At 47.7% G+C, this 12,744-nt stretch overlaps 2 protein-coding genes across 4 annotated transcripts in view; one reads left to right on the top strand and one right to left on the bottom strand.

Moving 5' to 3' along the window:
* Window positions 1–9,664, bottom strand: part of LOC119437637 (uncharacterized) — a 57,015-nt gene extending 47,351 nt beyond the window's left edge. Inside the window, exons 1-2 of one of the 3 annotated variants that reach the window (XM_049660753.1) lie at window positions 9,493–9,664; window positions 7,481–7,524 (exon numbers count right to left, since the gene is read on the bottom strand). In XM_049660753.1, coding sequence (XP_049516710.1) covers window positions 7,481–7,524; window positions 9,493–9,610 — 162 coding nt within the window. In that variant the 5' untranslated portion in view covers window positions 9,611–9,664. Of the gene's footprint in view, window positions 1–4,513; window positions 4,634–7,480; window positions 7,525–9,492 lie in introns of those variants that run through there. The other 2 variants (XR_007465219.1, XR_005189464.2) reach the window with 2 other exon arrangements.
* The window catches only part of LOC119437635 (60S ribosomal protein L34-like), a 262,305-nt gene that overhangs the window by 96,501 nt on the left and 153,060 nt on the right, over window positions 1–12,744 (top strand). The window lies entirely within an intron of this gene.

Genomic DNA, 12,744 nt, shown 5'->3' with positions numbered 1-12,744 from the left:
AACGAACGCAACATTCCAACAAGCAAGCTCAGCAGTGGCCCTGCTTTCGAGTAATGAAGTGAGAAACTTGACCACCACAAGCAGTTTTCACATCCCGCCTTGGTGAGAAGAGGTCTGCCCAGCCGGAACCCCATGCAGCAACCCAACAGTCTGTTTTCGTAAACTGTGTTGATTCCATTTTGCATTGCCTACACTGACTATTTGGTGCCATATTACTTATAGTTTCAAGTATTCACATGTTCGCTTTTATCATCTATACAGAATGCTCTAATGGAGGCTCGCACACTTATCCAAAAGCAGCAGAGACTGTGAGGTGCCATAATGCAGCAATTGCACGATAATATTTACAAAAGACCTGTTGCCATGTGTATACAGTCGCTGTTACACACGTCTAAATAATTAACACATCTAAATAATTATTTTGTACGCTCCCAGGATATGTCGCCAAACTGATGGTGGATGTTATGGCAAGAGCAGGTGCCGCTTCTCACAAGACAAGCTCCAAAGAGACCCCTTCCGAGACTCGCACGTCCCTGACACAGATATGAGGCACCGTCTATGGAAGAGCTGATTGCTGCTCACAGGTCCAGATTTCCGGATGGCTGCCCTAAGGGAACATCTCAAACTCTTTTGACTTCCATGTCCCATTTCATCTTGGTGAGACGTTTGTCCAGCTGCTGGCCTGTGTAGCAACCTAACCCCCTCAGTTTTCATGAGCAGTGTTCATAGCATTTCCATGCTACGTGCAGCACCTCTGCACTGCCATGCTATGAACTTCCTAAAAAAACGAACGCAACATTCCAACAAGCAAGCTCAGCAGTGGCCCTGCTTTCGAGTAATGAAGTGAGAAACTTGACCACCACAAGCAGTTTTCACATCCCGCCTTGGTGAGAAGAGGTCTGCCCAGCCGGAACCCCATGCAGCAACCTAACAGTCTGTTTTCATAAACTGTGTTGATTCCATTTTGCATTGCCTACACTGACTATTTGGTACCATACTACTTATAGTTTCACATGTTCGCTTTTATCATCTATACAGAATGCTCTAATGGAGGCTCGCACACTTATCCAAAAGCAGCAGAGACTGTGAGGTGCCATAATGCAATGATCAAGATTGATTTTATACCCCATGACCAGGAGTGAAAGCCATGACCCATGTTCTCAACAAAATGCCATAAACACTGAGCAGTTGTAGTGGGCAATGGCATGGCACATTATTTAGACTATCATAACTTTCGCTGGTGAATGCCTCATAAGAACTTGGCTGTTACAGATTACCAGTACTACAGTGACTTCAACTCATCACCTTGAGCAAACATCTTGGACCATTTGATTTCAGCTGTAGTGTTTTGGAAGCAGAACCTCAGTAACAGGACATCACAACATTTTACCATTCTATGGCTGCACTCAAAATGAGAGGCAGTTGCTGAAGCCATGCTCAAATCTGTCAGGCCCACCACATACACCAGAATGCAACGTGTTGCACCAGGTGTCATGGTGACTCAGCCCTCAAGCAACATGTATGAGCCATTCTTTATAGAAGAAAAATAACAAATAGTCTGTCACGATCGACGACACGCCACACGTTCGTCCCGAACTTATCCTTTATTATCCACACCAACCCAACGCACCCCACCACTCACGTTTTCCTCATTCACCTCTGTCTCGCCCGCACACACTCGCTCTCCCGCCGCTGTCTTCCCCGCACTCGCGCCACCTCTCATCCGCTCCGTCAACTACTGTTGATCCCGCGCTTGGCCTCCGAGCACCATGGCTCCTCATCGCGTGTCTTGGGCTCGCGTGCCCCGGCCCTTGTGCATCACAAGTCATGTAACGGGGATGTTGGGAGTAAGACTGGATGTATTTACAATATATACACAAGTAGGGTTAGCGTGGTCCAGATGGCTGACCAGCAGCAACACGCAGCAGCCAGTGTCTCTCGATCTTGTTCTTCTCTTGCCTCCTATCCTTTCGTAACAGGACTCCCGGGTGCTGAAGTGCAGTCTCGGTGCATGTCAGGCGAAGAACTGCGAGAGAAGTATGGCTTCAACCGCGAAACGTGCACGATGTCAACTGGCGTCGGACTTGAGGACGGATCAAACTGTAACGGCGAGATCTCATAACTCACATCGTTAACTTGACGTAGGACTTCATAAGGCCCTGTGTAGCGAGAGAGAAGCTTCTGGGAGAGACCGACACGACGACATGGTGACCAGAGAAGCACCCAAGCACCTGGGGCGAACTCGCGATACATCGGTACATCGCGATGGCACCGATCGTACCGCTCTTTTTGTATATCCTGAGAGGCCAACAGACGAGATCGGGCGACTTGACGCGCCATGTGAGCGCGATCGATGCCTTCACGAGCGTACTCAGTCGTAACAATATTTATAGAATTTTCCTGCTTATGCTGCTCATTGTGTGTTTATGCATTCGTAACATATCTTATGCTTTCCCAATAAAAAATCTTTTGAGAAGTACATGTGCACATTTAATGGTATTGCTTTCTTTAACCTTTCTTTCAAAATAAATGTTCACTTCAATCCCTTTATTTTCTGTGTAATTTTCACTCTAAACATTACACAAATGCAGTTATATACATAAGGTAGCCTTTACTAAGTGCTGGTGACATATTTTGATTTTTCTGGTTGTCACCCTGCCTTTGCACTGCTATGTTAAAAATACAAAAACAGCATACTGAAATACATAAAAAGCATGTACTGCGGTCGGAACTCGAGCAACTTATACGTGCATAAAACATATTTAGCAATGTACGCACAGGTAACGAATTGTAAGCGATGAAAATGCCATACGCGAAGCTTCAATCTTCCAGTTGTGGGCGCTAGAATTCGACGTACATCACTGAGGGAAATTCCTGCCAAATGCGAGACACAACACACGCAGGCAGTAAGACTCGGTTCCACCTGCCAAGTCGCCTCCATATCCACTTTGTAAACAGGTGGTAGGCGACAAAGCGGTACTTTCTGCAAGCAAAAACAAACGACACTAGCCAGATGTTTCAATGAGCTAACCTAGTAACATTGTAATGAATGCATATTTTACTCACTTGTGTAACTCTCCTATTTGCATGCTGAGCTCACAGAAAGTGTAGTACGCCGCCTCGAGAACACCAGGATTCAGGCATATGCTGGGGAAATATGGGTGCTGTGTAATGCAGTCCTCGTTTCCTTTAGCAACGACTTCTGTCACGTCCCTACAGCAAACGTTCTCCTCAGCATTTGTACTTGCTACGCACAGACCGCACGCGCACTTGCACTGACGATGCCATTTTCACGGAACGCGCTAACAGCCAGTGGGCGCAAACAGCTGGACGTACCAACCCATATCGTCACCACGATCTGGGGAAGGCGGCATGGCGGCTCTTCATCTCCAGCGGATGTGCTTCGGCACAGCGTGTCACCGCATGGACCCATTATATTGGCAAACCTTTCTAGACAAGCGCGCAACAGAAGGTCCATAGCGGCACGCTTCGCAAGAGCACGGGCCGACGCGACAGAAACAGCGGGTAGCCGAGAAGCTCAGAAACCGGAAGTGACATTTGTTTTGAGTAGCACGTTGGCGATGAGGTGTGTCACGTGACATTTGGAGGAGCACTCGGCGAGAAGGAGAGACCAGTGACAGAGAGAGCAGCAAAGGAAAGAGAAACGAGAGAAACGATTTTTCTATCATCAAACGCGCGTAACTCCGCTATTACAGCACCACTTCGAAAAATTCTTGCGGCTACGTGTTCGTTGCAGACTCGTGCACAACTGCAACACCACAACTAAATTTTCGACCTCTGGGTGGTTTAGGGGCCCTTTAATGTGATACGCTATCCGCAAGTTCAAATGGCGATCATCTCCACCTAGTGAATAAGGCTAATCCTTCAGATTCTGCTGTGCTAGGCCAGGCGTTGAGCGCAGCTTAGCGTGATCAGAGTTCTAGTTTGGGGAGCCACGAGCAGTATTCAATATCTAATAAACGCAAAATGGCAACTGTTAAAGAGGTGGAGAATGGGCAACGATGAAGGAGGGGAGAAGGAAGCTTCAACATGCAGGGGTAGGGAGAGGGTGGGGTACTTTATTTTTTATATATAGGCGACAACAAAACATTAAATAGCAGAGAATTTTGCCTTAAGGTGTGAAGCAACATTTTTAAGGTGAAATTCGCATATAACCTGCACCCCGACTTACTGCCATGCCAAATTATTTGAATTTTTAGTGCGGCTTATATGCATAAAAATACGGCAATTATTGCATTTTAAAATGAAATATTAGGTTGTAAAATTTTTCTTTGATTCTTAATAAATTCAATGCTTTAGTTGCTTTAATGACGGTTACCTTCCTTGCTATCAGCCTATTAGTCCTGTATATATATTTCTGTTCATCCAATAAATGAGCAGTTCAATGTGTACCTCGTAAACGATACCCAATACCCCCCGCAGCAGGCACACACCTTAATGAGCTCAGCCTGCACCATCCATCTCTCCCTGCCCTCAAGAAGGAGCCACCTACCTCGGTTCATCAGTCGAGCTGGGTCCGCGGCAAGCTTCTCCAGCGCGCCATGAAGCCCCACAGGGCCTCACGGCGCGCTGGCTTGGCGATGATAGCCTTGTTGTCGGCATAAATCTATGCTGTTCGGTCCTGTCTTGCCTGGTGTTTTTCACCGACACCTGCAAAGGCACAAAGCTAACATGAACAAAAGGCATTTCAGACATAAACAACACAAGTAGTAGTTGGTGCCAGTGGGTGAGTGGCAACCATGCTCCATTGGTAAAGCACTTCATATCCAGCCTCCATCAAGAGTACGTAAAGATTAGACCGTAACCGAGATAGCTTCCTCATCCTTGAGCAAATCCTAGTTACAATGTGAAAGGTCACCAGACAACAACGCGGTATCACCTGTCTTTTCTGGTGCGGCTAGCCTGGGCTGTACCAATACCTCCTGTAACGTCCGCTTTTGCTTATCTCTCTCGCATGCACCATGGTGAAGAACTACAAAATTAGGCACATGCGCTGTGTGCCCCAGCACACGACACGACTTGTCTGCAACAAGATAAGTCTCCATTCTTTCCACCAAATCCACAGAGAAAAAAAAAGAATGGGTGGCAAGGCTATAGATCAGCAAGCCTGCGACATGGCAGCTTGAAAAATTGAAATTGACTGCTGTCTTAGTCAACAGCCTCGTGGACTTGCACATATTCCCAGAAGAAAAAAAATTAAATGTTCTAGTGGCACAGCGCATATTTATCTATTGGATGAACCGTGAACACATATGGCTGCCCAGGCATTGAGGTTGGACGAAAATTTAGATAACTACTTCCTGGGATTTTTCGCGCCAAAACTGCAATCGCATTATGAGGGCCGCAGTTGTGGAGGACTCCATAATAAATTTGACCCCCTGGGGTTCATTAACGTTGATGTTAACTTTACCTCCATTGAACAGCGACCCCCACTGCCGGGATCAAACCCTAAAGTGTAGCTCAGCAGTGAAATGCCATCGACACAGGGCTAGCCCGGCCGGTTAAGTTATGATGATTAGGAATGGTAGCTAACACTATTGTCGGCTATATCCGTGTTTGCAGGGATATGGTTTGTTTATATTACGCTAGGCGACGCTCCTTATTAGGAATGTTATGTAGGCCAAAGAATCTACAACGTCTAAAACTATGACATAGGGTATCAACACCCACTTTGGAAAAATTGTGCTGTTGCGCCTGGAGGGTGCAGTATTGAAAGCAATAGCAAGAATAGCCCGTCCGAAGCTGCTCGGACAGTGTATGAAAATACCCGAGGGTGACAAGCTGGCGTGACACAGTGCGCAAGGCAACTTCTGGTGTGCAGCAGAAACAGTGGCCTGGTAGCTATTGGGTGTGTCGCAATGCTGGGGTGACGAAGACTACAGACGCCAGTGTTGCAGTTGCACCTTAAATGTGTACGGCGTGAAACAGAAAATCAGCAGTGAGCCTTTGACGCATTGATTAGCGCTTGTAGCGGCGAAGGCCTCGCGACTTCCCTCGCTGCGCGGCCGCGGCGCGAGTCTTCATTTGAGGCGCAACTGACTAACACGTGCACATCCCCATTATTTTTTAGCCACTGAATTGGTCGCCAACAAATAGTCCAGCCATGCATCGTGATGTAGCCGGCGCTCTTTATCTCAGCTTTGTTGAGCCACACCACTCTCTTCCCGTCCTTAACGTTAGGCCTAACATTTTTCGTTCCATCGCTCTTTGTGCGGTCCTTGACTTGTTCACAAGCTTCTTTGTTAACCTCCAAGTGTTTGCCCGCATATGTCAGTGATCACTGAAGAATCAGCCACGTGTCATGCGAGGTGAATCACATCACTTCACAACGCAGTTGGAAAAGCCCTCGAATAGGCAACGATGACGGAGCAAACAAGTCTCAGCCACAAATCCCAAGTGTGATTTCGCTATCCGCCATATCTCAAAGCACTTCGCGCGCACTGAGGAAGCACCACGACAACGGGTGATGGATTATAATGTAATACGCTATCCGCAAGTTCAAATGGCGATCTTCTCCGCCTTGTGAATATAGCTATTCCTTCAGATTCTACTGTGCTAGGCCAGGCGCTGAGCGCAGCTTATCGTGATCAGAGTTCTAGTTTGGGGAGTGGCAATCAGTATTCCCTATCCACTAAACGCAAAATGGCAACTGTTAAAGGGGAGGAGAATGGGCAACGATGAAAGAGGGGAGAAGCAAGCTTACACATGCTTGGTAGGAAGAGGGTGGGGTACCTTATCTTTTTATATATAGGAGATAACAAAACATTAAATGGCAGAGAATTTTGCTTTGAAGTGCGAAGCAACACTTTTAAGGCGAAATTTGCATATAACCTAGACCCCGACTTTACTGCCATGACAAATTACACATGGTAGGAAGAGGGTGGGGTACCTTATCTTTTTATATATAGGAGATAACAAAACATTAAATGGCAGAGAATTTTGCTTTGAGGTGCGAAGCAACACCTTTAAGGCGAAATTTGCATATAACCTAGACCCCGACTTTACTGCCATGACAAATTATTTGAATCTTTGTTGTGTCTTATATGCACAAAAATGTGGCAATAATTGCATTTTACAATGATATATTTAGATTGTAAAAGTTTTCTTTGATTCCTAATAAATTCATTGCCTTAATTGCTTTAATGACATTGGTTACCTTCCTTGCTGTCAGCCTATTAGTCTCGTATATATATATTTCTGTTCATCCAATAAATGTGCAGTTCAATGTGTACCTCGTAAACGATACCCAATACCCCCAACAGCAGGCACACACCTTAATGAGCTCAGCATGCACCATCCATCTCTCCCCGCCCTCAAGAAGGAGCCACCTACCTCGGTTCATCAGGCGAGCTGGGTCCGCGACAAGCTTCTCCAGCGCGCCATGAAGCCCCACAGGGCCTCATGGCGCGCTGGCTTGGTGATGATAGCCTTGTTGTCGGCATAAAAATCCGTTATGAACTTGTGCTGCTCGCTCCTGTCTTGCCTGGTGTTCTTCACTGACACCTGCAAAGGTACAAGGCTAACATGAACAAAAGGCATTTCAGACATAAACAACACAAGTAGTAGTTGATGCCAGTGGGTGAGTGCCAACCATGTTTCATTGGTAAAGAACAAAAATCAAGTTCAGTATGCATAAAAAACAGCATCCAAAAGGCAAAATTTTGATCGTTGTATCTGACATGCAGTCAAAACAAATCATTATACTATATACATTTTTTTTATCATATACCTAATGTGTAAGGCGGCTCGTTGTTATAACTGATATATTGTTATACAGTGTAGACCGCTTATAACGTAAAGTCACAAATATCTGCACTATAAGCGGTACCTCACTATAACAAAACCAACAACTTTCAAGGCCCACACATATGCAAAACATGTACACCGAGCCCCCACGCATATCCGACAGTCGAGGAATGCGGCTAGAACGTTTGCATTCAATTTAGAGTCGAATATCGTTAATTCAAACCAAATCACGCGGCGGCGCCTCCGAACGGCCTTGCTCCGGTACCGCCATAGCGTAAATGCTTAGGAGAGACCCCTCAATGTCACGCGCGAACGAAACAAAAAAAAAGGAAAAGAAAAAAACACGCAGCGGAAATTGCACCCTCTCTCAAATGGCAAGGTCGCCGATTCTGCGTTGCGCCGGAACATGTGTGTACGTATCGACGCCTCAGCCAGGCTACCGTAGCCACGTGTAGAAAATGGCAGTGAACCCTTCTTTCTCCTTTATGCTTCCTTGCAAACTGCGGCTACGGCGCAGAGGGAAGCAGCGGCACTGTCCCAGGCCGGCCAACGAAACTGCCCCACGCCTGCAAACGCCCGCTTCCCGATAATGGCAGACAACGAAACTTCAGCGAGCTAGTGCCGGGCCGGCTGGAGCGGCGGCGCGTGCACGGCAGCGGGCGCGCACAGTGACAGTCGAAAGTGAGGGAGCTACAAGGGAGGGCGAGGGGAGCCACCGAAGCGGTAGGCGAAATCCTCCTCCCTCACATTCCACGGCACTCCTTCAAATTTCATTTACTGCCGTTATCGTGAAGCGAGCGTTGGCCGTTTCGTGGCGCTCGCTCGCTATGCGCGCCGTGATATTTCAAAACTCGCACTCAAGATTCTGGTTTCAGCCTCACTGGCTCTTCGTTCGCACCACGTACTTGAGAACCCCTGCCATAGACACAAGGCTAGCCCGGCGCGTTAAATTATGATGATTAGTAATGGTTGCTAACACTATTCTCGGCTATATCCGTGTTTGCAGGGATATGGTTTGTGTATAATACGCTAGGCGACGCTCCTTCTGAGGAATGTTATGTAGGCCAAAGAATTCCACTGTCTCCGCGTGCGCCCTTCGCCGTGATGTGCCGGCACCGCCCGCTCCTTCAAATTTCATTTACTGCCGTTATCGTGAAGCGAGCGTTGGCCGTTTCGTGGCGCTCGCTCGCTATGCGCGCCGTGATATTTCAAGACTCGCACTCAAGATTCTAGTTTCAGCCTCACTGGCTCTTCGTTCGCACCACGTGCCCTTCTCCTCCACTTCGTCTCTCTTCCTCGAGCACTCCTTGGGGCACCGGTTTGAGGGAAGCGTTCGCCGTGTCCGCTGACTTTTGTACTCCCAGGCAGCCGCACTGTAACCGGTATTTCGTTTCCGACAACTGCACTATAAGCGATATGTGTATACATGGAGTGCTATGGGAAAATTAACGGGAGTCCGAAAAGACCGCACTATATCCAGTCCTGCTCCATAAGCGGTTAGGTTATAAGTGGTCTATACTGTATGTGGTATCGTTATAAGTGAACTGCACCATAGCACAATTTTTACCCACTATCTTCCACCATCACTTCATGTGCCAGTTGCAGCATAAGAACAACCGCTCGCAGTTGTAACCATAAAATGCATTCGTGACCTTCAGCAATCTTGATAAAGTGAGCAATCTCTATGCAATGGATCTCAAAGACAGTTGGCATATTCTGTATTACCTCTGAAGGCAGGATGTGACAGCCACTGTCCGCACTCTTGCAGTAATGCTAGCTGTGATGGAAGCTTGGTTATAGCTTCGTCAATTGGGTCTTCAGCCGGTTCAGCAGGCTTTGGCATTTCAGCAGTACCAATGTCTGTTCCAGCCGCCAGCTGCTATAATTACCTTGTACTTGGGGAACAAGTCCTTTAAAGACTTGTGTTGCTCGCTCCTGTATTGCCTGGTGTTTTTCACTGACACCTGCAAAGGCACAAGGCTAAAATGAACGAAAGGCATATAAGACATAAACAACACAAGTAGTAGTTGATGCCAGTGGCTGAGTGCCAACCATGCTCCATTGGTAAAGAACTTCATATCCAGTCTCCATCAAGAGTAGATAAAGCTTAGACCGCAACTGAGATAGCTTCCTCATCCTTGAGGAAATCCAAGTTACAATGTGCAAGGTCAGCAGACGACAATGCGGAATCCTTTGTGTTTTCTGATGTGGCCAGCCTGGGCTGCACCAATACCTCCTGTAACGTCCGCTTTTGCATATCTCTCTCGCATGCACCATGGTCAAGAACTACAAAATTAGGCACATGCGTTGTGTGCCCCAGCACATGATACGACTTGTCTGCAACAAGATAAGTCTCCATTCCTTCCACCAAGTCCTCAGAGAAAAAAGAGAATGGGAATCCTCAGAGAAAAAAAAGAATGGGTGGCAAGGCTATGGATCAGCAAGACTGCGACATGGCAGCTTGAAAAATTGAAATTCGCAGCTGTCTTAGTCAACAGCCTTGTGGACTTGCACATATTCCCATAAGAAAAAAAAAAATTAAATGTGCTAGTGGCACTGCGCATATTTATATATTGGACGAACCGTGAACACATATGGCTGCCCAGGCGTAGAGGCTGGACGGAAATTACTTCCTGGGATTTTTCGCGCCAAAACTGCAATCGCATTATGAGGGCCGCAGTTGTGGAGGACTCCATAATAAATTTGACCCCCTGGGTTTCGTTAACGTGCACATGAATTCAAGTGCACAAGGTTTGATGTTAACTTTACCTCCGTTGAACAGCGACCCCCACTGCCGGGATCAAACCCTAAAGTGTAGCTCAGCAGTGAAATGCCATAGACCATGGGTTCTCAAAGTGGGTTCCGCAGAACCTACGGGTTCCGCAGGCCCCTGCTCGGGGTTCCACGAGCCACTGATAAATTTTCCCTGGTCCCGCTCTCGACAATTAAGTGTCTAAAACGGTGAACACAAGGTGCGCTCGATCCAAAGAACCTCCATTACCCATGCCCGAGTGTCAAAAAGCACATCACAGTGCGTAACAGCATTGCACGAACTGCGTAATAAATACGCAAGCAGCCACCCAACCTCTGAGAACGGGCAGAGCGCCTAAGCTTTCGCACTTGAATCTCTGAGGCCGTAGCTTACCACCATGCGCCTTCTATTTGTAGATAGGGTAGGTGCCGATAGCGTGCGCGGCACCTACCCTATCTACAAACGTATATGTTAGAGGAATAAAAAAAAATGCGCGGAGCACCGCATATGCGCGCTGCAATAGAGCAAGAACGGCGTAGCGTCCATCTGAAAAGAAGCAGCACAGTCCGCATCGCCGTCGTCCTCATGCGGCAATCGTACGCGGCACGTGACTGACAGCAACGCCGAAGCGCTTCATGGCTAATTGTGCTTTTAAAGCCTTTATTCTTGCGTTTATAGCCGCGCGCAACACCGCGCTGGCGGCTAGCTGTGTGCCTCCATATGCGTAGTCGCCATCTATGATCGTGTCGATAACCACCGCAGTTTCGTCCGCAGCGGTTGCCGTAAATAGTAGTTTCATTTTCACTCAGTGCGCGCGTCAGCTGCCTGACTTCTGAACCGTAAGGTCGCCGTCCGTGATCGCGTCAATAGCGGCCGCGGTTTCGTCCGCACTTCTAGCAGCAAACGGTAGTTTCGTTTTAACTTATTGCGTGCGTCAGCCGCCTGCCTTCTGAACCGCAAGGTCGCCGTCCATGATCGCGTCGGTAGCAGCTGCGGTTTCGTCCGCAGCGGTTGAGGCAAGCAGTAGTTTCGCTTTAACTCAGTGCAAAGCTGTCGAAGATGAAGAGCACCGGCTACATCGCGATGGACGAAACATTTGTTCGCGAGCAGCTGAGTGGCGAAAAACTAATCGGGATGTGCGCCAGTTGGTGCAAAGCGCGTCTCACATGAAACCGTGCGCTGCGAAGGATGTCGCGAGGCCTTCGCCGCTGCTAGCGCTAATCAGTCATGAGATGACGAGAATTTCAGCTTCCGCACTGGTCTTGTGCTAAATAAAAACTAGATTTGATGAATCATTGAGTAAATAAAAGCGTGTTGACGTAGTGAAGTATTTCTTGATTGTTTTCTTGATAAACTCGATAATTCGACATTCGGGTAATTCGGGTGGGGAGGTTCCTTGGCACTTTATGGAGCTTAGCAGGGTTCCTTTGGATGAACGTACTTGAGAACCCCTGCCATAGACACAAGGCTAGCCCGGCGCGTTAAATTATGATGATTAGTAATGGTTGCTAACACTACTCTCGGCTATATCCATGTTTGCAGGGATATGGTTTGTGTATAATACGCTAGGCGACGCTCCTTCTGAGGAATGTTATGTAGGCCAAAGAATCTACAACGTCTAAAGCTATGACATAAGGTATTCACACGCACATTGGAAAAATTGTGCTGCTGCGCCTGGAGGGTGCAGTATTGAAAGCAATAGCAAGAATAGCCCGTCCGAAGCTGCTCAGACAGTGTATGAAAATACCCAAGGGTGACAAGATGGCGTGACACAGCGCGCAAGGCAACTTCTGGTGTGCAGCAGAAACAGTGGCCTGGTAGTTATTGGGTGTCTCGCAATGCTGGCGTGACGAAGACTACAGACGCCAGTGTTGCACCAATGAAGCAGTTGCACCTTAAATGTGTGCGACGTAAAACAGAAAATCAGCAGTGAGCCTTTGACGCACTGATTAGCGCTTGTAGCGGCGAAGGCCTCACGACTTCCCTCACAGAACGGTCGCGGCGAGTCTTCATCTAAGGCGCAACTGACTACCACGTGCACATCCCCATTATTTTTTAGCCACTGAGCTGGTCGCCAACAAATAGTCCAGCCATGCATCACGATGTAGCCGGTGCTCTTTATCTTCAACAGCTTTGCACTGAGTCAAAGCGAAACTACTGCATGCCGCAACAGCTGCGAATGAAACCGCGGCCGCTATATCGACGCAATCATGGACGGCGATTAC

The sequence above is a fragment of the Dermacentor silvarum genome, chromosome 1, assembly GCF_013339745.2.
Source record: "Dermacentor silvarum isolate Dsil-2018 chromosome 1, BIME_Dsil_1.4, whole genome shotgun sequence".
NCBI lineage: Eukaryota > Metazoa > Arthropoda > Arachnida > Ixodida > Ixodidae > Dermacentor > Dermacentor silvarum.
Note: the sequence above shows the minus strand (reverse complement) of the source record. Positions and strands in the feature narration are given on the sequence as shown.